We start from the raw sequence: 24,900 nt of genomic DNA on the forward strand, positions 1-24,900 counted from the left end.
GCTAAAGAGCAGGGAGTTTTGCCTGCAGGTGCAGAAATGTGTGCAATTTACAAGCAATATGCACATATGGCTGCTTTCACACTGATCAAAACAAAAATGCACCAAAAACTCACCTCCCCATTTAAAGGAATGGAAACCGCTTCAAAAACGCACCCACGGTTGTGTTTTTGGTACATTTTTTTTGAGTCACAGGTACAAAACACCCTGGAAACACAGTAAAAATGCAGCAAAGTTCCATATCTGATACAAGAGTCTTTACCGCTTTTTTGCAACCGAGCAGTATGAAAGTAGCTTAAGTATGAACCTAACCTAATCTGGCACCAAGGAGCATATTGCTACACAGTATAGGTTTAGCATCAGAATGGTGACTTGCATTGTGTTAGGTGCTAGATCATATTGTCAGAAGGCAGTTGAAGTGCTGAAGGTTAGCTGTAAATTTGTGAAAAGGCCTGTGTTGATATGCTGGGAATTAGGAGTCTTGATATTTATTTCTAGGGTAGCTCTAAATGGCACAGGTGCTGTTTTGGATATTAGACTGCTTGTAGGAAAAACTGTTTTGGTCACCCTTTGTTCTGCTCTGGAACACCCATAATTTTACCTATAGAGGCCTACTTTCTTGTTTCATGTTGCCACTATTGGCTCAGTAGTCTTGTAGCACATTGACGATTGCTGAGAACAAAGAAGCTTGCTTCTCGTATCTGGAGATAAACAAGACTAGTAGATACAAAACTGTTGTCAATGGGCTGTTTTTGCCCATTTACACTTATGTGTTTGATAATGCACTTTTTTGCAAGTAAAAGTTAAAGTAGAATTTTTTTTTTTGGATAGCACAAGGAAGGGTTATAATCCATGTCAGGTTTTTTGCCATCTGTGGCCCGTTGAGGACATTTACCTAAATTTCCTGTCCTGTAACAGAAATTAAAGGAAATCCCTGGTAGTCACCATAGTCAGCAAAATTAGTGAACCCATTGAAAGATTTCCCCTTTATTGCATTTAGGTCGCCACCCAAAAATTTGGGGTTTTCTTTAACTTCCAATGATGATGTTGAATGGAGAGGGTGAGTCTCCCTAACAGGGACACGGGCAGCAAAAAAACCTTGAGAAGACTGCAAGATTAGGCTTGTAACCCTAGAGTTACCTGTTGATATGAGAATTTTTCGGCTGCCAGCTTTTCCACGGCAAATGTTTTCCACAGCTTCTTTGACTTGTACCAATATAGATTTGAGATTACCTTACCGCCTTTAAGAGCTTCCAAAAGACTCAAGGCAGTGAAGGGCATTTGCGTAATGTCTGTGATTTGCTGTCATAGTGGTCACATGATCAGAAAGCTCCCGATCGCAAATATGCATTGAGAGCTTTCCGGTCTCCCCCGGTAACCTCTCTCTTAGCACAGAAATGTGTTTACATACGGCCGTATATATGGGGCATTTAAGGTCACCAACCAGGAGGCCTGCATGTACAGTATCTCACAAAAGTGAGTACACCCCTCACATTTTTGTAAATATTTTATTATAACTTTTCATGTGACAACACTGAAGAAATTACACTTAGCTACAATGTAAAGTAGTGAGTGTACAGCTTGTATAACAGTGTAAATTTGCTGTCCCCTCAAAATAACTCAACACACAGCCATTAATGTCTAAACCACTGGCAACAAAAGTGAGTTTGCAGCCCCTGCAAACGGGGGTGTAAAATCAGTCCTGCTTCCTTAACTCCAGACATCAAAAAACAGGAAGCACATTTCCTCATGATGCCACTACAGGAAAAGCATCCTCATTGGTTAACAACCTAAATGCTCAACACATGAAAATGCATTTAATACGCACAAAAGTAAATACAAAAAATGCGTGACGACAAAATCTGATACATATGAAAAGGGTCCAAAGAGCATTTTTCGTTCACTGGCCAGAATAAGAACCTAGTTAAGCAAAATGTAGCCTACTGTCTGTAGGGGGTCTGGAGGGATGCATAATAAGTGCCATAGGGCCGCAGGTTGGTTACCAGGGAGTTAAAATCATGCTATGCATTCTGAAGTCAGGGAGTGTTTAACTTGACTATATTATATATATATATATATATACAGTATATATGTTATATCATTAACCCCGTTTCTTCCTATAGGGGGCAAACTTTTTGGAATTGGTGGAATTGGCAGAAAAAGCCCTTACTAGCCTTCCCTACCACAAACATTTCCCATTGGTGCGAAAATTCATCCACGCTTGTTCAGACATGTAAGTGTTTTATAAAAATGTATTTCCTATTGTTGCTTGTATTTCTGATTTCATATATTTTTGATTAATTTATAACTCCCAAGCTGATGTATAATAAATAAAATGTACACACGTACTTGTAGAAATCTACGTACATTTTTTGAAGTTCAAAATGTAGTGTAGTAAAATCCATTGCTTTTGAAGCCAGCAGAGGTCAGGCAATACCAATTAAAGAAATATTCTCATGCTCTGATGTTTTCCTTCGATACAAAGCAAAATTTCTTTTAATATACTGTAATCTAAACGTCAAAATGTTCATTAATATGAGGCAAGCTTTTTAATCGTTGACTTATTACTTTTGTAACACTTTAATGAAGTAATTGTTCCATTTTGCTGTCCTTGACTAACAGATTTAACTCAGCTCAAAGTGGTCCTGTACTTCTAGAAGAGTCTCAGAAAGTACTTCTACGCATGATGTCCCACTGGGTGCCTGCTGTGAGAGTTGAGGCTTATAATAATTGTCTTGAAATTGTAAAGGTAATAATGAGTAGTTTCACTTCATAAATTCATTAGAGCACCAAAACATAAAAATGATTTTAATCAAAATGAGTTTAAATATTTTAAAACTTTAATTAGGTAAACAAAAAAAAAAAAAAGCATTCACTAATATGCTTTTTAAAGTTTCGGTGTCTAAAGAGACAATCGCCTATAAACAGAGGTTTACGCAGTGTTGTAGGTCTCCCGAAACTCAAAGATCTGGGCTTTTATATGGGAAGGCATAGTGGATTTGATACAATATCTGTGTGTGTGTGTATATGTATGTATGTATGTATGTATGTATGTGTGTATATGTATGTATGTATGTATGTATATATATATATATATATATATATATATATATATATATATATATATATAGTGCCTTGCGAAATTATTCGGGCCCCTTGAACTTTGCTACCTTTTGCCACATTTCAGGCTTCAAACATAAAGATATAAAACCTGTAATTTTTTGTGAAGAATCAACAACAAGTGGGACATAATCATGAAGTGGAACGAAATTTATTGGATATTTCAAACTTTGTTTACAAATAAAAAACTGAAAAATTGGGCGTGCAAAATTATTCAGCCCCTTTACTTTCAGTGCAGCAAACTCTCTCCAGAAGTTCAGTGAGGATCTCTGAATGATCCAATGTTGACCTAAATGACTAATGATGATAAATAGAATCCACCTGTGTGTAATCAAGTCTCCGTATAAATGCACCTGCACTGTGATAGTCTCAGAGGTCCGTTTAAGGAACACACCAGGCAGGTCCGAGATATTGTTGTGGAGAAGTTTAAAGCCGGATTTGGATACAAAAATATTTCCCAAGCTTTAAACATCCCAAGGAGCACTGTGCAAGCGATAATATTGAAATGGAAGGAGTATCAGACCACTGCAAATCTACGAAGACCTCGCCGTCCCTCTAAACCTTCAGCTCATACAAGGAGAAGACTGATCAGAGATGCAGCCAAGAGGCCCATGATCACTCTGGATGAACTGCAGAGATCTACAGCTGAGGTGGGAGACTCTGTCCATAGGACAACAATCAGTCGTATACTGCACAAATCTGGCCTTTATGGAAGAGTGGCAAGAAGAAAGCCATTTCTTAAAGATATCCATAAAAAGTGTTGTTTAAAGTTTGCCACAAGCCACCTGGGAGACACACAAAACATGTGGAAGAAGGTGCTCTGGTCAGATGAAACCAAAATCAAACTTTTTGGCAACAATGCAAAAGGTTATGTTTGGCGTGAAAGCAACACAGCTCATCACCCTGAACACACCATCCCCACTGTCAAACATGGTGGTGGTAGCATCATTGTTTGGGCCTGCTTTTCTTCAGCAGGGACAGGGAAGATGGTTAAAATTGATGGGAAGATGGATGGAGCCAAATACAGGACCATTCTGGAAGAAAACCTGATGGAGTCTGCAAAAGACCTGAGAGATTTGTCTTCCAACAAGACAATGATCCAAAACCTAAAGCAAAATCTACAATGGAATGCTTCACAAATAAACATATCCAGGTGTTAGAATGGCCAAGTCAAAGTCCAGACCTGAATCCAATCGAGAATCTGTGGAAAGAACTGAAAACTGCTGTTCACAAACTCTCTCCATCCAACCTCACTGAGCTCGAGCTGTTTTGCAAGGAGGAATGGGCAAAAATGTCAGTCTCTCGATGTGCAAAACTGATAGAGACCTGCCCCAAGCGACTTACAGCTGTAATCGCAGCAAAAGGTGGCGCTACAAAGTATTAACTTAAGGGGGCTGAATAATTTTGCACGCCCAATTTTTCACCCAGTTGTGATTAAATATCACCAAAAGAAAACTTTATATGTGTGAAAAAAAATGATGAACATTACCTATGGGTACAGTGTAGCATGACCGCGCAGTTGTCAATGCTGTGTGACAATGCTGAAAGCTGAAAATTGGCCTGGCCAGGAAGGGGGTAAAAATTGTCCAAGTAGGCAAGTGGTTAAAAAATTAGAACTATTGTACTTAGGGATTGTGTGCAAGGGCTTTATTTTTTCAGCATTTGATTTTGAAGGGTGCTTTTAACTGTAGATTTATTTGTCAACTTAAACTTTGTTGTGTGGATGACCGTTCTGAAATGTCAGACACATTTATTCATTATGTACAGTATACTGCAACACTGTTTTACATAAAACCACATAGGCTTGAACAGGGTCTACTGCTACACTACCTGGGTAAATCTAACATGAAACTCTGTCAGAGGTTATGATTCTTATATGTGAAATGCAATACTTTTCTAATTTATATATTATTTTATTCATTCTAGGATGCCTTAGGAATTTACAATGTGACGAAGCCTGTTTCTTCAATTTGCAGTAGTATCAATTTCTTACTTCACCCAAAAGTTCTCTATGAAATAGTCACATTTGGCCTGCAAGACTCAAACAAAGAGGTATCCATTTCAAGTTTATTATTTATGCTTGTTTATCTTTTTTTATGTATGTGTACATACATACACACACATATATATACTGTGTGTGTGTGTGTATGTATATTAATATATATATATATATATATATATATATATATATATATATATATATATATATATATGTATGTATGTGTGTATGTGTATATATATATATATATATATATATATATATATATATATATATATATATATATATATATGTGTGTGTGTGTGTGTGTGTGTGTGTGTGTGTGTGTGTGTGTATATATATTGTAACATTTGTTGGAAGGGTTTTAACCCCTGTAAGATTTATTTTTTGCCATCTATGTCCCATTGGGGAGATTTGTCTTCACTTTCTGTTCCATAGTCCAAACAGAATATGAGAGGAAATCTGTCCAAAGTCATGGAATCCCTAGTTGTTACCAGGGTCACCAGAACTAGTGTCCCTATTGGAAGCTTTGCTCTTTATTCCTGTTTTGGTGACAACCCAAAATGTGGGATTTTCTTTCACTCTTGGGGATGATGGTAAAGAGGACAAAAAGAGAGGATGAATCTCCCTAATAGGGGCACAGGCAGCAATAAAAACCTGACAGCTAATCTAATCCCTCTCCACTCTATCCAAACTGAACTCCAGACAAACTGTCATATAGGGAAGCCGGTTTTCCTCTGCTTAAAAATTTGTATTCCTGTCCATCCAGGCCTCAGATACAGCTCTGCCATACAGCACACCTTGTCTCGCAGGGCTCAAGACCTGCAGCATGTTAGTTACACTTACAGATCTTGTTCCTTCCCACCCTATGACTGGACAGTGAAAGGAGGAGAAGAATCAGACTTATGAGCTGATCTTTTAGTTATTCTACTCTCTCCACCTATCAGCATTTCTCTTGTTTGCACAAGAGCACTGTAGCTGAACATAAGCCAGCCATAGACTGATCGAAATTTGACCGGTTCAGCAAGAACCAGCTGAATTTCACTCCGTCTTTTGGGAGGTTGGTTGTACTGAAGTTGATCCATCAATTGACTTCAGTACAGCCAGCCTGTCGGGTTTTTCATGCTGGATCACTGCCAGCGGCATTAGCCACCAGCAGAGATCATTGTATTCTGCTGGTAGGGACTGCTCCCTCCCGGCGGAACACAATAGTGCTGCGGGAGGGATTCTTCCATCAACACTGACTGTGTTGATAGGGGAATTTAGGCATTTTTCTTACCTTCAACTGGTTGTCGAAGGAAAGAAAATAGCCTAATGTATGGCCTGCCTAATGTGCACCGCACACATACCAATAAAACTATGCAATCTCTGTACATTCAACTTAAGATCTACCAAAATTTTGTGTTTTGGAGTAGCCATCACGGTCTCCTGATCTTATTATCATCAAGCCACTCTGGGGAGATCTCAAATGTGCAGTTTATGCAAGACGACCAAAGACTTTGCATGACCTTGAGGAATTTTGCCAAGACGCTTGGACAGCTATACCACATGCAAGAATTGGGGCCTCATAGACAACTATTACAGAATTAAAAAAAATTGTGTCTTTGCCTGCTTATTTATGTTTTCTTTAAAACTGGTAAATACCTTATACATTTCTCCAATGGTATGCAAACTTTTGAGCACAACTGTATATCGTGAAAATGCTTTACAGTAAGTCCCCTACACATGAACGAGTTCTGTTCCGAGCGCATGTTTGTAAGTCCAATTTGCTTGTAAGTCCAACACAGCTAGCCTAGGTACCCAACTAACATAAATGGCCCATTAAATGATTGTATTAGGTTTATAAAACATTTCACACAAATGCATGAAAAAAAGGTTGAAATATAGATAACGTACTGTATACAGCAAAGTATACAGAAGCACAACCACCAGAAATGTGAACTAACTCACACGAGGGAACATGCAAACGTATGTTTGTACCTTTTGAATGTTCGCAACTCGAAGGTTCATATGAAGGGGACTGACTGTATATGCAACAATTCACGTTAGGCCCTGAAGAACATAGAGCCTAATAACCCATCACAGTATACAGGTATTATAGGAAAGCATACAGAAGTAAGAGTTAGCAACATTTATATAATATATGTATTCATATAAATATATTCATATAAATGTTGTGCGTTTGCGTCAGGAATCGCCTGAAGGATAATTATAATGAGTAGTTTTACCAATCAAACTTCGTTTTCAAAAAACACAGATCAAACAATATGAATACAGACTAAATATGGAATATTCATTCTCTAGACATGTATTCACAATAAATCGTTTGATTATGGATGGACCTAAATAAAATCTTACATAAAATACAAAATGATTTACAACACTCGCTAATAGGTTTTGGTATACAATAGGAGTGGAAACTAAAGGATTAATTTCTCCCTGTGGACAAAAAAACAATGTATAAATATACCTACCAGACAAGAGTCTGCGATTTACACAGCCTAAAAGTTACCCTCCTGCAGAAAGAGCAAGAGTTAAACTATGTAAAAAAACAAAAACAAATGGTACGCTACTATAGCGCCAAACAAAAGATGATACAATTTGGAAAAAAACAAAAATAAAATTAGGGAAAAATCTAAAATGGTTATTTTATCAGAGAAATAATCTAAATATTACAAGAAATCAATATCAATATCAGGAAAGATCAATGTAATATGATTATCCTTCCAAAATAGCTGCTGGCTTACAATGGTTGTTACCAGAGTCCCTAAGATGGCTGCCTTTCTCAAAATGGGTTCTGTTAAGGAGGAGCTGCGTCTTGCATCCTTAAAGTGTCAGATTCTGGGGCATGATGATAAGGGTATGAAGTTTGTACGCAGTATGATCCGTCTGCCTCAAGTGTGTGAAGAGAGTAGTGTGTGTGAAATGAATGAAATTGAGTGTCCCTGAAGTGTATGGATTTTTCTCCTATATACCGTTCTGGGCAATAAGCTCATAAAATTTTTATAAGCCTAGCCTAGAAGGTGGAACTTCTTTCCATTGGTTGATGCAGATAAATATTAACTTCATTATTTCTTTAGGCATTGCCTCTTTTAACCACCAAGTGTCCATCTAGGGCAGAAATATTTGTTCCTAATACCTCTAAGTGATCTTTTATAAGACTGTCCATTTTCTCATGGTACAGGCGTGGCTATATGCAGCAATATTTTAAACATAGTTATATTTAATATGAAGCAATGTTTTATATATAATATAGGTGTGTGTGTGTGTGTCATGAATAATTCTACATCTAGGTAAAGGAAGAACACTGTATGGATATATATTTCTAATTACAATAATTTGTATGTTTAAACTATATTTCTTATCCAATTATTCATATGACCTAACGGGATTATTATTATTATGCCAGCAGACAATTAAATCATGACTTGAATCTATTTCTTGGGATATTATACATGGGGTTATAGTAATTTATTTATACACTTTTAGATATATGTGGAGATGGTGTGGTACTTAGTAGAAAAATTATCCTTGATACATAAACAGAAATTCCATCGTTCCCTTTTTGGCATATTATCGACCATAGAGGTTGTACATCAATTATGTTGGGTGAAGATGTGGTTGTGGCAAACTCAGAGGTGGCAGCCCTAGATGTCACTGCTATTCCTTTTGGAAGGGTTTTGATCTCTAAGTAGCTAAAGAAGTAGGTGTTTGCCTCCGTCCCATGTATATAGCTGTAACATTGTTTGGTGCCTCAAACCAAGAGGATTGGGACTTTGTTGGCAAGTAGAGATTATACAAGTATATAAATAAAAGTGGTTTATTTTGAAAAATAAAGAATAAAAGTTTGTACATTGATTTGGTGTTGGGTTAGAGACCCAAAGTGAAGATGTGAATAAAGATTGGGAAGATTATGTGACATGGTGTGGTATGGTGACTTTTTGGAACGTATTCCTCTGTTGTTCCATGCTTTGGAGGGCTTTGAATTCAGGCAGAGAAAACATCCGAAAAGCATCCAATGTGTTTTGGCTCTGTTTCAATCTTAGCCTTTATCAAGGATTTAGTCACCATATCTGAAACGGTAGTGACAATTGTTCAGTATAAAGGTGTGCAACCCACGGGATTTTATACCGTTGGTGCAAAATAAGAAATATATATACATACATCATGTTTTAGGTTGCCTGTTCCATATCGGATTATTTCCCTTTTTCATGCCTGAATCGCATCGTGAACCTGTGGAGCTGCTGTTCCTGAGAATAGTATGGTATAAGGGTGAATAAAGATAGTATACTGTATATTGGACTAATTCTATTATCAAAAAATATCAATATTACTCACAGACGTTTTGCTGCATGCAAATGCAGCTATGCTGGTTAGGATCCAGAAAGCCAAAATTCCAAATGTCCGTCAGATGTTTGCCAAAGGCACTGTTTAAAAGGAATAGTGGGTATATGTCTATATAGCAAGTGCAAAAAATAAGTGACAAATTGCATGTTATTTTGTGAGCTTTTTAATGTAAAAAAATCAGCTGATATCTCCGACTCCAAAGGAATTGTACAAACCACGAAGACTTTCAAAATGAAGCAGACCAACTAAGAGAGAGACTATTACAAAGAGGCTATACCAAAACCTCACTAAGAAAAGCTTTTAACAGAGTAAAAAGAAGAGATAGACAAGAAATTCTGTTCAAAACAAACAAAAACGCAGAGACCTCCAAGGAACAAGAGAAACAAACCACAAGGATAATAATGAGATACACAAATGAACATCAAAAAATAAGAAATATCTTAAGGAAACATTGGCCCATTCTGAAAGAGGACCCCAACCTTCAATGCCGTTTCCCTTACCGGCAATGGCAGCGGCAGCCGATGGAAACATCGGCTGCGGTGCCGACATCGCTGGTCTCCAGGACCGGTAAGTGTCCTAATATTAAAAGTCGGCAGCTACAGTATGTGTAGCTGCTGACTTTTAATTTTTGGAGGGGGCGGAGGGGGAGGCAGAACTCCGCTTTAATTGACAGGCACATTTGACCTACATTTCATCTCCTGATTACATGCATTTAACCTTCAAGTGAGGTTTGCATTTCCATAGGCTTGTAAGAGAACCCTAAACCCATCTGACATAAACAAAAGTAATCGACGTAGGCCCTTACAGTTGTGTACCTTAATAGAGTTATTATTATTATTATTATAGGTACTTGCATAGCGCTGTCAATTTACGCAGCGCTTTACATATACATTGCACATTCACATCAGTCCCTACCCTCAAGGAGCGTACAATCTAAGGTCCCTAACTCTCATTCATACATACACATAGTAAGGCCAGTTTTATACAGGATCTAATTAACCTACCAGCATGTCTTTATAGTGTGGGAGGAAACCGGAGTACCCAGTGGAAACCCACGCAGGCACAGGGAGAACATGCAAACTCCAGGCAGGTAGTGTCGTGGTTGGGATTCTAACCAGCGACCTTCTTGCTGCTAGGTGAAAGCGCTAACCACTACACCACTGTGCCGCCAGAGTTAGCAATGTTATTTTAAACCAATACTTCTAACTTTGAATTTTACCATGTGACTTATGCTTAAGGCCAGGTTCCCACCTGAGCAATTTTCTACTTGCAGATTGTTGCTCTAAAACCCTCAACAAGCCAAATCGTATTCATTTCAATAACCACTGTTCCCATCTTGAGCGTTCTGTAGGCTGAAGCAAAACACCTGTTGCTCAAAGTACATGAGCTATTTTTTGGCAGATTGGGCCCTATAGTCTAAAATGGGAACCCCTAAAATGTGCGAAATTAGCGTTTTATTGCATGTTTCCTGTTTAAACAGCAGCTCTTCACACCTAATCTCCTCCTCCTCTCCTCCCCTAGTGCTTTCTATTGGCTAAACAAAAATGCCTTAAGCTGTAAATACACTTATAAACCGCTTGTACTACACTTCAAAAAAATGCTCAAAACTGTAAAAAAAACAAAACAAAAAAACGCCTGAAAGTCGCTCTGCTCAGGTGTAAACGGAGCCTAAAAGAAAAGAAAAAAGATGTCTTGGCAAAGCATGTTATTTTTTATTTTTGTATTTCTTACAGATTTATTGTGCTGCGAAGACCATTTTGACGTTTTTACTTCAAGGACAGCTTGTGATGTCTGCATTGTGCTGGAATAAATTTATTGAAGCACTTCATCCTGTCATACCAGTTTTACAGGTATTGTTCATTTTATCTCACTTTCACCCATTAACTTATACTTGTGTCCTCATGCATTGGAAGCAAAAAAAAAAACATATTTATACACCTTTTTACTTACTGATTTGTTGAATGTGATATGAAGTGTCAATTTTGCATTGACAATGGATCTTCTACATAGGACATGTAGCAACATGTTTTTAAAGGCACTATATAATCTTTTCAATAATGTATATCGTTATACGTGGTGCAGAAATCTGCTAAATGTAAGAAATCTTATCAATTTTTCAACTTTTTTGCCTTGTATTAAATTATAAATGCATTTTCTCATCACATATGAAGGGTCTGCTTCCTGCTTTGCAGTTCTTCAGTGGTAGTGCTTTTACTTCTGTTTCCCACAGTGAAAGCGAGAGTCAACCAGCTCACTGAAAGCAATGCAGTCTGCGACTTATCTTTTTTTCTAAAAAGTAATTTAGTAGTTAAGAAAGAGCCGTACAAGTAGCAAAACTAACTTGAGTATAGTGGCTAATCTACAAATCTATACATTTTAAAAAGTATAGTAGCATTTAAAATCTCATCACAAATTATTCTACACAGCAATAATGTAAATACACTATCATTTTCCTTTTAGGAATTTAATTTACTTCCTGACAACCACATTTCATATTCATAATTTGGGATTGGATTTAAATGTCGGCAGTGGGGAAATTACTCCAGTTGTTGTTAAGAACATGTTGATTTTTCAAGCCTACAGTTACATGATCAGTAGTTATTCTGTATTCTGCATTCTGCTAACACCAGGCTATACTTTACAATATAATGTGTATCATCAAATCTCATATCTGTGATATATAACCTAACATATAGAGTGCATAGCTATAGTGAAATCCATTTAAAAGTGCAGATATCCATCTCTCAAAATGGGTGACAGTTCATTCTCCAGCGGTGATGTGTCTGAAATAATCACATATTTCCAAATAAAGTGCTTCTCATGTGAACATTTTTGAACGAAATGGTGTATTTTCACCTCCTTGTGACATCTCTGTGCTCCCATAACTCTCACCTTAGTGAGTAGTCAAATACGCTTTTTAAAAACACAAAATCTCAGGGTGATAGTCCACGATACTTGTAGTGCTTGGGGGATATTCCTCCAGTCCTAGCCTGGATAGTTCCAGGTCTATCAGATGTGTTTGGATGTATTAGAATATTCCTTGGTAATGGTCCCTTTAGGGCTCCGTCCTCCATGTAGTATTCATATATTAAGGTAAAGCAAAGTGACCTCCCAGAGTGTAGTATTTTAAAGCAAAGTAGTTATTAAAAAATAGTAACTCCTACATTCGGTTTGGTGAAAAACGCTTGATGAAGGGAGATGTATTACTGGAACCATGTCCTGTGGTCTGATGAGACCAAGATGAACTTATTTGGTTCAGATGTTGTCAAGCGTGTGTGGTGGCAACCAGGTAAAGAGTACAAAGTGTGTGTTTTGCCTACAGTCAGGCATGGTGGTGGGAGTGTCATGGTCTGGGGCTGCATGAGTGCTGCTGCTACTGGGGAGCTACAGTTCATTGAGGGAACCATGAATGCTAACATGTACTGTGACATACTGACGCAAAGCATGATCCCATCCCTCTGGAGACTGGGCTGCAGGGCAGTTTTCCAACATAACGACCCCAAACACACCTCCAAGACGACCACTGCCTTTCCAAAGAAGCTGAGGGACTGGCCAAGCATGTCTCCAGACCTAAACCCTATTGAGCATCTGTGGGGCATCCTCAAACAGAAGGTGGAGGAGCGCAAGGCCTCTAACATCCACCAGATCCGTGATGTCGTCATGGAGAAGTGAAGGAGGACTCCAGTGGCAACTTGTGAAGCTCTGGTGAACTCTATGCCCAAGAGGGTTAAGGCAGTGCTGGAAAATAATGGTGGCCACACAAAATATTGACACTTTGGGCCCAATTTTGACATGTTCACTTAGGAGTGTACTCCCTTTTGTTGCCAGCAGTTTAGACATTAATGGCTGTGTGTTGAATTATTTTGAGGGGACCGCAAATTTACACTGTTATACAAGCTGTACACTCACTACTTTACATTGTAGAGAAGTGTCATTTCTTCAGTGTTGTCACACGAAAAGATATAAAAAAATATTTACAAAAAATGTGAGGGGTGTACTCACTTTTGTGAGATACTGTATATGTCTGCACTTTTAAATGGACTGTACTATAGCTATGCACTTTATATGTCAAGTTATATACCACAGGCTATGAATAGTATATGATTTCTCATTTGATGATACACATTTTATCGTAGAGTCTGCGCAATTACATTTTTTGCATTTACAACTGTTTATACTTGCGGGAACACTGTGGATGATTGTAGCAACTCTTCTAACAACTTTATATGTTCATTTTGGTTTTATTTGTGCACATCCCGATTGAATTACCACTTTGTATGGAGGCAGCGAAGAGGTACACACTTACCTTTTACCAGGCTATACTGTCACCCTTCAAGAGGAATTGGACTTTGGAAAAATAAAAAGCTGTTGGTCAGCTAGGGATATCCCCTTCCACTCTTGGCATGCATTCATTTTTTGGTAGGATTATGGGCATCTTTTCCATTCTGAGAAAAGTTTAGCCCCTGTTTGTTTTTTGTTTATTTTGTTTTTGAGATGATTTTCTTCCAATAAGACATTATGTGCTGTTGAGCTCTGTTTACTGCGGCTATTCAGATTGTCTAATGCTTAGCACGGCCTTGCACACCACTTTGGTGATTTTTACTGTTGGTATTCTGTCCCTATTCTGTTAGTCTCTGCAGAAAGGGTTAATTATTGCTGCATCTTCAGCTCAAAAGTAGCATGCACACTCTACCCGCTCTGTTCCCAGGGGTAGCTTCCTCCCACCATTGCTCCTATCGGTCGATCCTTGTTACTTCCTACAGTGACTTACAACTATTAAACCCCTTTTGCTTATGCATCTGGTTCTCGGTAAACAAAAGTTTTAGCTGGTGTTTACTAGTAGGTTGCTCCTGTTTGAGCAGTACAACATGTTGGATCCCAAGCACTGCAACCATGCAGGATTTTTTGAGCCAAGTTGCTAAAATAATTGCTGACTCAACAAAGGGGCCTGTAAGCGTGACACTATGTTGCTCCTGGACAAGAAGCCTCTGTTCAAAGTTCAGCCTTGGAGAGGAAACTCAGGTGCACACCCTGGTTGCAACAGAAGTATATGGAAGAAATGGACTGGATGGCGGCACTCCAAAAAATTAGTCCTTTATTGAAGAAAACAAAAATACATGGATAATCATACCACAGCGGAGATGATGACACTGCCAGCTAACGTGTTTCACACCCAAGTTGGTGCTTAGTCATAGCTGAAATAATGGGCAAATGTGCAGGTATATATGTACATCAGTGACTACCTCTAGAGATCATTCTAACTAGGCTCACCTGCACATGTCCAATTAGGCAAAATTTGATAACACAAATTAACTATTAGCAACAGGAAATGCCCCAGTCAACTCACTCCTTGGAGTATTCTGTAGCTCCGTCAGGTGTGTCCCCCTGCTTTGCTTTATCCATGGAAGAATTCTCTACAACCATGTAGGATTTTTTCAGCCAAGTTGCTAAAATAATTGTTGACTCAACGTAGGGGCCTGTATGCGTGTTTCCTGTCCTTTACCTTCTGAAATATCTGTAGCTGTAGCTGCTTCAGCACCTTCTCTGAATTTGGAACTAACCGGTCCTTAATCATATCCAATCATATCAGAATTACTACTCCCTCAAAGTGGTTGTAAACCCTTGAAATCAAATATGAACAAAGAAAATCCTTCTATAGTGTGTACTTGCCTCTATTCAAAGTGCCAAGTGTCTGCTCTCTTATTCCTCTATCTGAATTAGTCACTTCTGACAGTCTGTGCTGACACCAATCAATCCTTTGAGATGTCCCCAGTCTCTCTTTAGCAGGTTGCTGACACCCTCCGCTTTGCTTGTTTGCCTATAGGACTGTGTGTGTCCCTTTTCCCTCCACTCAGGTTTCAGATTACACTCAACTCTGTGCTCTAGCAGTGCATTGTGTGATATCAGATCTCTGCCCTCTCCCTCTGGAAGTTCAAGAATGTTGTATAAAATGTGTGCTTTAGGAGGCTGTAAATGAGATAGGGATGCACCTATACAACTTATGTAGGAGGGTTTTTTCTTCTATGTATCACCTGAGGCTAGTCACTTGCAAGGGTTTACCAAGAAATGCATTTTATGGCAAGTACAACAATTCTGTTGTTACATAGATACTTTATAAGCCTAACTGAACTTTCAGTTTAAATCTGCTGAATATGTTCCAGTTGCATCAAAAGAAAAGGTGTGCATATTCTTCCAGTTCTTCTTTATAGATTAAGCCACAACCTAAGTAGCAAAGCATGCTGCTGCAGAGAAGGATCCTTGCTTTGTTTTTTTTATTTCCAATAATTTTGTATTGATTTTAACAACGTACGTACAGAGAGAACATGAACACATTGTCTTGACAGTGTAACCCCGTAACCTCCCATATTCTATGACAGTTCGTAAAAAATTGCACTATTATAGGTCAGATTTTACCATAAGTGTCCCGTAGGAGCTTGTCACTGTTTGTTATTGGAAAGATTTACTCATAAGTCCTTTTATGATCTCTCACAGTGGTCAGAGGAACTTAGTGGGGAGTGTCTATTCCTTACCAATAACTGGGAACGCTTTAGGTATCAAACAGTATTTTATCTATACGCTAGGAGACGTGTGGGTGGTAGCATCCTTAATTCGGGATGAAGCGTGACGGGTAACACGAACAAGCAAAGATTAAATAAAAGAGAATAATTTTTAACAGAGTGTAGACAATAGTTAAACCTACAAACATTCAAATGTGCAAATCAGTCGGAAATACACAGTTGTTTAGTCATGGTGAAAAAATCATGGTTAATAGTAGTGAGGACTTTCCCCCTAATAAAAAAATGTGATAATTGGTATCGGCGCTACCTTATAGTATATGAAGTAAAACCACACAAATATCAGAGTGTCACCAATGTATAGTGAGTGAACTCCTAGATGAAATAAATAATTACATAACCAATGTGTTTAATGAAATACAAAATGAAAACAACCAATACGGTGATAGGCGTACAAAATAACCATATACAATAATGGTGAACATAAGAGGAAAAAAAAGAAGAAGAGAGAGGGGGAGTAATCCCACTAACCACAAGTGTGTTTATCAGGTATAGAATTTCCTGATATATGTGCCCCACATGTGATATAAAAAAATGATAAATAAATATAAATACTTGCTGCTGAGTGAAATTACAATTGTCCACTAGGTGGCGTTTCCATTAAGAGCTCATGCAGCAGTATATGATAAAAAAAGTGAATGAGTGCTGCTAAAAAGATGTGTAAAAAAAGGCCACTAGGTGGCGTTTTACAATACAACCTGTGCAGCAATATGGATGGGGGTCTCTTCTCCGTGACGAAGGAGCAGCTCCGAGCCGGCACTTGTGCCCTAAATGCTCACACAGAGAGAAGGCCCCATAATGAGTAGTTAATCCATACAATGTATAAAGAAAGCGCAGTACACTCACTGGTAAGTTTGCGATGATCGGGATCAGAATGCAGTCGGTGCGCGCCGGGATGCTTCCGCGTTCCATGGCCGACAACCGGAAGTGACGTAGTACGTAGCAAGACTCCGCCCTACGCGTTTCGTCAGAGGGACGTCAACTGGAGCGGCGTCAACTAGGCGTACTCCCGGACTTATTATAGCCGCCCGTATCCAGGTAACGGAGGGGATGGGTCAGCGCTGCCATCTTTTTACTCCCACTCCGGAAGCCATATTGCTCCTCTACTGGCTTCAATTCAGGATGTGCAAGGGAACGGCCATACTATCATCATATCCGATCAAATTAATGTAACTGAGTGTAATGCGATCCTTTATTAAATGTTTTTTTTTTTTTTAAAAATATTTTATTCATCAAAAAAGGTCAACCTCGATTTAAAATAGAGGTTGATAAAAAATTAAAGGACAGACTAAAAGAATTAAAAAATTTTTTTTAAAAAAATTATATATATAAAATGTATAAAAAAATTTTTTGGTTTCAAAGACTCCATATGGAAAGAAATTTGATGCATAAAAGGTTAGAGTATTTGGTGAAACTGCCATACTTAGATTTCATATGTGTACCAGGAAGAGATTATTAACACAACTCACTGTGAACCTGTTCGTTAAATGACGGACCAACCGATAATAGGTCTAAAAAATGATGAACAAAAATTGAGTAATTTTTTATCGGTATTAGGGAGTGATGCTGGATGAGAAGGATGAAATATAAAAATAAAGATGTTTGTTTTAAAAGGAAGATTATAACCTCGTGCAAGTGATTATATCATAAGTGGGTTATGTCACTCTTAGGCCTAAACTGATGCTGGATGAGAAGGACAAACCAAGATACAAGACTTAGTGAACAAAAAAATGAAGATCTGTGATGTAACCTTGTGCAAGTGATTATATTATAAATGGGTTATGTCACTCTTAGGCCTAACTGATGCTGGATGAAAAGGACAAACCAAGATACCAAACTTAGTGAACAACAAAAATATATATAAAGATCTGTGATGATTAAATAACGTGTCAATATTTAACGTGAATAATGTGCCGATAACATATAAAAATATGTTAAAATAATGATGATAAAAAATAAATGATAGAAAGATTGTGGCACAGGTTGGAGTAGATATTGCCAACACCATATCAAAAAAATGGATAAAGAGGTGTAAAGTGCAAGAAGTGAGGAAGATTATATAGGGAATTGTTTTGATACCGGGACAATTAAAACAAACTGATAAAAGATGAGAAGGATGGATAAAAAATATTTCAAAAGAACCAAAATATATGCACATGAGGTAAAAACAGCAAAGAAATATATATATAAATGGTCGAAGAAAAATATATATATATAAATGATTGAAAAGAAGTTAAAAAAAGTTAAAAAACAAAAACATATAGTTTTTTTATATATGTACCGGGATGATTAAACCAAACTGATGCTGGATGAGAATGATAGGTAGAAAATTTTATTTTTAAGAATATACATACATATGTGTATGTGATAAAAAACAAAGGTAATTGGTAAAAAATTGAAAGGGGAGAAGAAGGAAAAAACCCCAATCCTAAAAACCATTTTACCTAAAAAATATTTATATAAAACTTCTTAAAAAATCTAAAAATTCTTGAAAAAAATTCTTGAAAAAAATCTAAGGAATCTTAAAAATCATGGGAACCTTAAAAATGGGTTATAAAAGGGCCAGTGAGAATATAAAGGATTATAACGGAACTTGAACGTTTAAGTGTCTGTGATAAAACAGTTCAGATCTATATCCGTATTTAACCCTTCTGGACGGAGAGATCTCAACATATAGATCCACTTGGTCTCGTTACGTGAAACCATTCTACGTTTGTTACTTCCTCTCCAATCTCCTTTTATCTTGTCTATTGCATAGAAGGTTAGACCGGAAGGGTTCTGGGCATGTACTTCTTTAAAATGTCTCGAAAGGGTATGTTTTTCAAAGCCCTTTTTAATGTTCTTGATGTGCTCACGTATTCTCACATATAGTTGTCGGGTGGTTCTTCCAATATACTGTAAATGACAAGGACATTCAATAACATATGTTACGTAGGAACTAGTGCATGTAATTGTGTCCTTGATCCTGAACTCTTCTCCTGTGGTATTTGACTTAAAATGGGTAATTTTTCTAGGTTGGTTTCTGTTTGTTCTACATGGTAGACACTTCTTACATCTAAAGAAACCATTAATGTTAGTGGGAAGCGTGATCTGTTTGGGTGGGTTAATTACATTTTCCCCCTAATATGTGGTGTTTCAACAAAACTTTGAGCTGCTGGAGTACCATTCAATCCAAGGAGCCCAACACTATGATACTGCTTCGTATTTTCCCAGAGATGACGCAAAAAAAAGAAGCTCATAAGTACCGTCTGTTTGGGTAGTTTGAATTACCTCTGCTATTCCTGGAGCTTGTTTCCTCTCTCCAGTGTCTAAATATGGTCAGGCGTGCAGAACATTTACATTTTAGATCATGCCCACAGGATATGGCTTAATTAAAGCGAAGGTATTTGAGTACATTTTTGACAGTCGGTACTGTTAGGTACCAACTCAATAATATATTTTGATGTAACTCCCATAGGTCAATACTTTTAGTGGAGGAATATACCGCGCTTAGAGATTCCTTCCATTGTTTAACGTGATACCTATATCTATTTCTCATGCTAGCATTTAGGGACTTTTGACACATACAGTTTTCTCTTGTAGATAAGCATATAGGAGCGAGATTCCCTTATGTGGAGTTATGTCGCTGGTAGTATTGGACCAAACCCACCGGCAGTTCTGTCTGTATAGTGTTATTCCTTTCAAATAAATGGGCTGTTTGAGTGTATTGATATTGTTCCATATAGGGAAGGTCGTATTTTGTTTGCAAAGTTTTAAATGGTTTGAGGGCAGAGCCCTCAAGTATGTCTTCAAAGTAAACTATACCTTAATCTCTCCAATTACTTAGATTGATATCTGGAATTAGGTGTGATGGTGCAGATAAGGGTGGTTTAATAGGTGATACGGCGCTGCTTCGTTTTTTGGAATTTACAGAGATCGGTCCAAGCGCGGAGTGATGCTATTATAGGGGGAGCAAGCTTGCTATCAAGAGTTCTGTTATGGGGTGCTGTCAGTGGGAAGTCAAGAAGATTCCCTCTGGGGAGTTGGGATTATTCCAATTCAACCCACAAAGGATTACTAGTGGGTGATGTCCAATGATTTAATTGCACCAGAATTGTCGCAAATTGTCTTGGAGTTGCGTATGGCCTATTCCTCCCGCTTTTCTATGTTTGATCAGCTTATGGAACACATCTGGCTTTTTTACCCTTCCATAGGTATTTGTTTAATTTACTTTGCAGGTTATGAAAGTAAGGAGTTGGGCAGTGGGATTGGTAGCATTCTAAATAAATATAACTGTGGCAGAATTTGCATTTTAAAGGCTGCTAGACATCCTGACCATGAAAGCTCAACTTGAGCTAGACCGTCCAGTTTAGCTTTAAATGAGTTTTGGAAAAGAATGTAATTTGCTTTAACAAGGTCCCCTAATTTGGATGTAAGAGTTATGCCTAAGTATCTAATTCCTTCGTCCATCCATTTGTATGGATACTTTTGTTCCAGTGTTTGTTTAATTTTACCCTCAACACCAAAATTTAGGATAAGATTTTGTCTCATTCACACTATAATATGAAACCCTATTGAATTTGCGTAGTGCTGATTGTACCAAAGCCAGGGAAATGTCGACATTAGAAAGCATCAATATAATGTAATCTGCAAAAAGACTAATGGTGTGATCCCTGTTCTTTAAAGTAAGCCCAGTTATTTGTGGGTGTGAACGTAAGTATGAGGCCATGGGTTCCATGAATAAATTGAAGATCAATAGGGAGAGGGGACATCCCTGCCTCCTCCCACTGTAAATGTCAAAGGGTGTAGACAGGGCTCCAGAATCATATACCTGAGCCATTGGTCTAGAGCAGTGATGGCAAACCTTGGCACCCCAGATGTTTTGGAACTATGTTTCCCATGATACTTATGCACTCTGCAGTGTAGCTGAGCATCATGGGAAATGTAGTTCCAAATCATCTGGGGTGCCAAGCTTCGCCATCACTGGTCTAGAGTATAACGCCATGATAGCAGAATAAATCTGTCCTGTGACCGACAAAACGTGTGCTAAATATTCCCAATGGATCCTGTCGAACGCCTTATCCACATCCAAGGCCAGGAGCAGAGAAGGGGTGTTGTTGTGCTTGTTGGCCAGATGAATGACATTAAGAAGACTTCTTGTGGCATCAGCTGCCTGGCGTCCCTTGGTAAAACTGGCCTGGTGTTTATGAATGAGTGAGGGTAAGACATCTACTATTCTGTTAGCTAATAATTTAGCATAAATCTTGAGATCAGTATTAATTAGCGATATGGGTCGAGAATTTTGAGGCATATCTGGAGCTTTCCCTGGCTTGGGCAATGCGATTTATCATAGCTTTAAGCATTTCCGGGGGGCACGAAAAAAAAAACAGCTGCAGCATTAAAATTCTCCAATAAATGAGGAGTTAGGATATCCTGGAAGGTTTTGTAATATTCCCAGTGAAACCGCCCGGGCCCGGTTATTTATTATTGGGTAGTGAATTGATAATGCGCTGTATTTCGGATGCATCAATTGGGGAGTTACATTTTATAAGGTGCTCTTCGGACAGTTTGGGCAGTTTGACTGATTGTAAAAAATCAGCAATTATAGCTGATGTGGGTTGAGGTATATAGGGTTCGTTTTTAAGGTTATACAATGAGCCGTAGTAATGACGGAATGCACCCGCTACTGGCTGTGGGTGATATTGTTTAGTTTGGTTTTGAGGATGCACAACGTAAGGAATTGGGGATTTATATACCCTGAGTTGGCTAGAAGTTTTCCGGGTCTATTACCACCTGCGTAGTGGGACATCTTAAGTCTCCTGGAGACCTTTTCAAAGTCCTCCAGCAGTACTAGTCTGAGTTCATGGCGGATCTTTGTCAATTGGTCCGGGTGGGCGTCAGTTTGTTTTGAGATTCCAGGATATCAATTTTGGATATTAGTGTTTGAATGTGCTGCTGTCTCATCCTCTTAGCCCTCGCCCCATGTTGTATAAAGATACCTCTTATATAGGCTTTGTGGGCATTCCACACAACAAAGGGATCATCTACCAACATAGTATTTTGATCAAAAAATTCTCGTTTACTGTTCAAATTTAGCCTTGGCCAGAGCATCCTGGAACAAACGTGAACTAGATCACCATATATACGTGGTGTCGATCGATGAGGGATCCCCTATGACCCATTTGATTGAGGCGTGATCAGACCAAGTGATGTTATTAATCTCGGAGGCTTTGGTTCTGAACAGCAACCCTCTGTCCACAAGAAACAAATCAACTCTACTGTAAGACTTATGGCTGGTTGAGAAGAAAGTATAGTCAGTCGCCGGCGTGTAGGCACCCTCAAGTGCCGTAGAGTTCATAGGTACGTAGGGAGGACTTTAGTGTTGGCGGAGTCCTTTTCAGTTTAGAATTAACATCGAGGAATGGATCTGGAATGGCGTTGAAGTCTCCACACCCCAATACCTCCCCCTGTTGTAAGGTGTGGATTCTTTTCATGATTTTGTTGAAAAAGTTTATCTGTCTGGTATTGGGGGCGTAAATGTTTGCAACGGTGTAGGTAGAAGAGTTGATGTCACATATTATAATTATCGGCCTTGGGGGTCTATTAGAGATTTGTGAAGCTTAAAGGCCCCTTAATCCCTTATCGCTATCGTCACCTTTTTTTTTTTTTTTTTTTTAAATCCGCATTGGCTGTATAGACGTAGGGAAACTTAGGGTGAGTGCAAACAGGAGTAGCCATTTTACTAAAGTGCATCTCTTGAACACAGAGAATGTCACATTTTTGTTGCAAGGCCTCCCGCCATTAAGATCTGTGTTTTGCCGGGTGATTCAGACCCTTGGAGTTATTGTGAGGAAAGTTTCCGCCATTGGTCGGTGAACAGAATGATGTAGGTAGTGTGCGTTGCATTGTTTGCACTTACTTTTACTGAGTTAGTATGCATCATGGAGATGCAGGAGAGTGTTACAGTTATATTTGGCTTCTGTGAAACTGTTCCCTTTCCATCCTCAAGTATGTAACGGAAGGGGGAGAAAATTCAGACTGAAAAAAAGAGATTGAACACAAAAAAAGAAAACAAAAACATTGGTTAACTGCTGCCCGTAGCAAAACATTGAAAGTTTTTTATAAATCGAGTGTGACTCATTGTCACTCAGGAGTGTAGAGGGGGAAATATCCAACTATAAAAGTTGGGATCTGAGGATAACCTCCCATGCAGGAGCATTAGTAAAGATCTATTGCTCATAGACTTTTAAAAATGAGAGCATGTGTTTTTTTGGTGTTACCGTGCGGCAGCCCAGGTCAGTCCTGTTGGGACTTCCTGTTTGTTCGGGGTGATCTTGTGGTTCAGGGAAGATTCCCTATCTCATCAAAAGGGCCACCCCTTTCTCCATTGAATCCACCACATGTTCGGTCCCGTCTTTGATCATTAATAATTCAGTTGGAAATCCCCATTTGTAACTTAGCCAGGGATTTCTAAGCTCTTTAGAAATAGTAGTCAGGTTTTGTCTTCCATATCAGCCAGTTTGGCCTTGATTTTATCAATTTCATCCTCATGATTGTCATTAGCATCTACCAGGTCATTAATCGTTGATGCATATTCCCCCATCTTGGATTCTATATGATCAGCCCTAGTTGAAACTGACAGTAATTCTGTGCTAAACTTATGTACACAGGAAATCATATCTGACTGGAGTGAGCTCCACAGAGAAACCAGCATGGCCTTGAGGACAGTATCTATAACAGGTTGGTTGGTAATGAAGAGATCTATGGAATCTGGCAGATGCCTACTATCATCCCCAGAATCATAAATTCTCACCTTATTTCCAGAATCTGGATTCTTGATTTCTCTGGACTCCCAGACACAGATGGGGATAGAGAGAATTGCAGGCTCTTAGATGGGCTGCTTCTTTTTTGTGTCATACCTCGGTTGCTGTGGAGCAAGAGTCTGATAAAGAAACGGGGCCGGCACCATCTTGCCTAGGCCCTGGAGTGAATAACTCCGTAAGTTTGTCCGCAAGGCTGTCTTCTTTTTTCCGACGGGTCATGGGTATAACCTCTGGTTGCCCTGCAGTCAGAACGCCACTGTGGGCTGTCCTACTGAGCCATTGTGTGCTGCTGAATTCCCGGTGGTACCAGAGCTTACTATCAGGCATCCATCGCAGTCTCCGGCTAGCTCCACCCCCCTTGCTTTGTTTTTTAAGCATTGGTTTCCCTGCAGAAGTCAGAAACTCCAACTGCTGAGTAAGACTTCCTGGTGGTCATGGAGCTCTAGCTCTCACTCAGCATGGTGGACCTTTGCAGAGCGTCTACTGCTTCTACAAGTGGTTGTAAACCTCTTACATGAAAAATTAGCAAAGCATATCCTTCTTTAGTGTGTAGTTTCATTCCTCTATCTGTGTGAATCATTTTCGACAGGCTATGCTGGCTCCAAGAGGTTGAGGGGGTGGGGTAGGGGGACTCCAGTACACAGCCTGTGATTGGCAGCCTCAGCTGTGCATGTTACCTATGAAATTGAGGGGTGTCTGTCCCTTACCTCTACTCAGATCTCAGAATACACTCAGCTCTCCTCTCTGAGCTGTGCAGTTTGTGACATGAGATCCCTGCCCCCTGTCTTTGGAAGCTCAGAAAAGCTGTGCAAATTTTGCACTTTAAAAGAATGGAGCTAGATTGCTGCAGATAAACAGGTACAACTCATGCAGGAGGATTTGTTTACTCTCTTTGTATCGCCTAAGGCTAGTCACTTCTCTGGGTATATGGAAGGGATCTTTCACACAGGCTTTCCATTCAGATTCGCCTGTCAGTTTTTCAGGCGGACCTGATCAGACTCTCCATTTACCCCTATGAAGCGGCTCATGTCAGCGGTGACCTGTCCACCGACACCCGTCG

The 24,900-nt window shown here is 38.9% G+C and overlaps 1 protein-coding gene across 1 annotated transcript in view; it reads left to right on the forward strand.

The window, feature by feature from the left end:
* Nucleotides 1-24,900, forward strand: part of RTTN (rotatin) — a 423,025-nt gene that overhangs the window by 116,771 nt on the left and 281,354 nt on the right. The window contains exons 14-17 of the mRNA XM_082257758.1: nucleotides 2,121-2,230; nucleotides 2,620-2,746; nucleotides 5,044-5,169; nucleotides 11,197-11,313. Of these exons, the coding sequence (XP_082113884.1) occupies nucleotides 2,121-2,230; nucleotides 2,620-2,746; nucleotides 5,044-5,169; nucleotides 11,197-11,313 (480 nt within the window). The remainder of the gene's footprint in view (nucleotides 1-2,120; nucleotides 2,231-2,619; nucleotides 2,747-5,043; nucleotides 5,170-11,196; nucleotides 11,314-24,900) is intronic.

This window comes from Pelophylax lessonae (assembly GCF_965119305.1).
Source record: "Pelophylax lessonae genome assembly, chromosome: 5".
In the NCBI taxonomy this organism is placed as follows: Eukaryota; Metazoa; Chordata; class Amphibia; order Anura; family Ranidae; genus Pelophylax; species Pelophylax lessonae.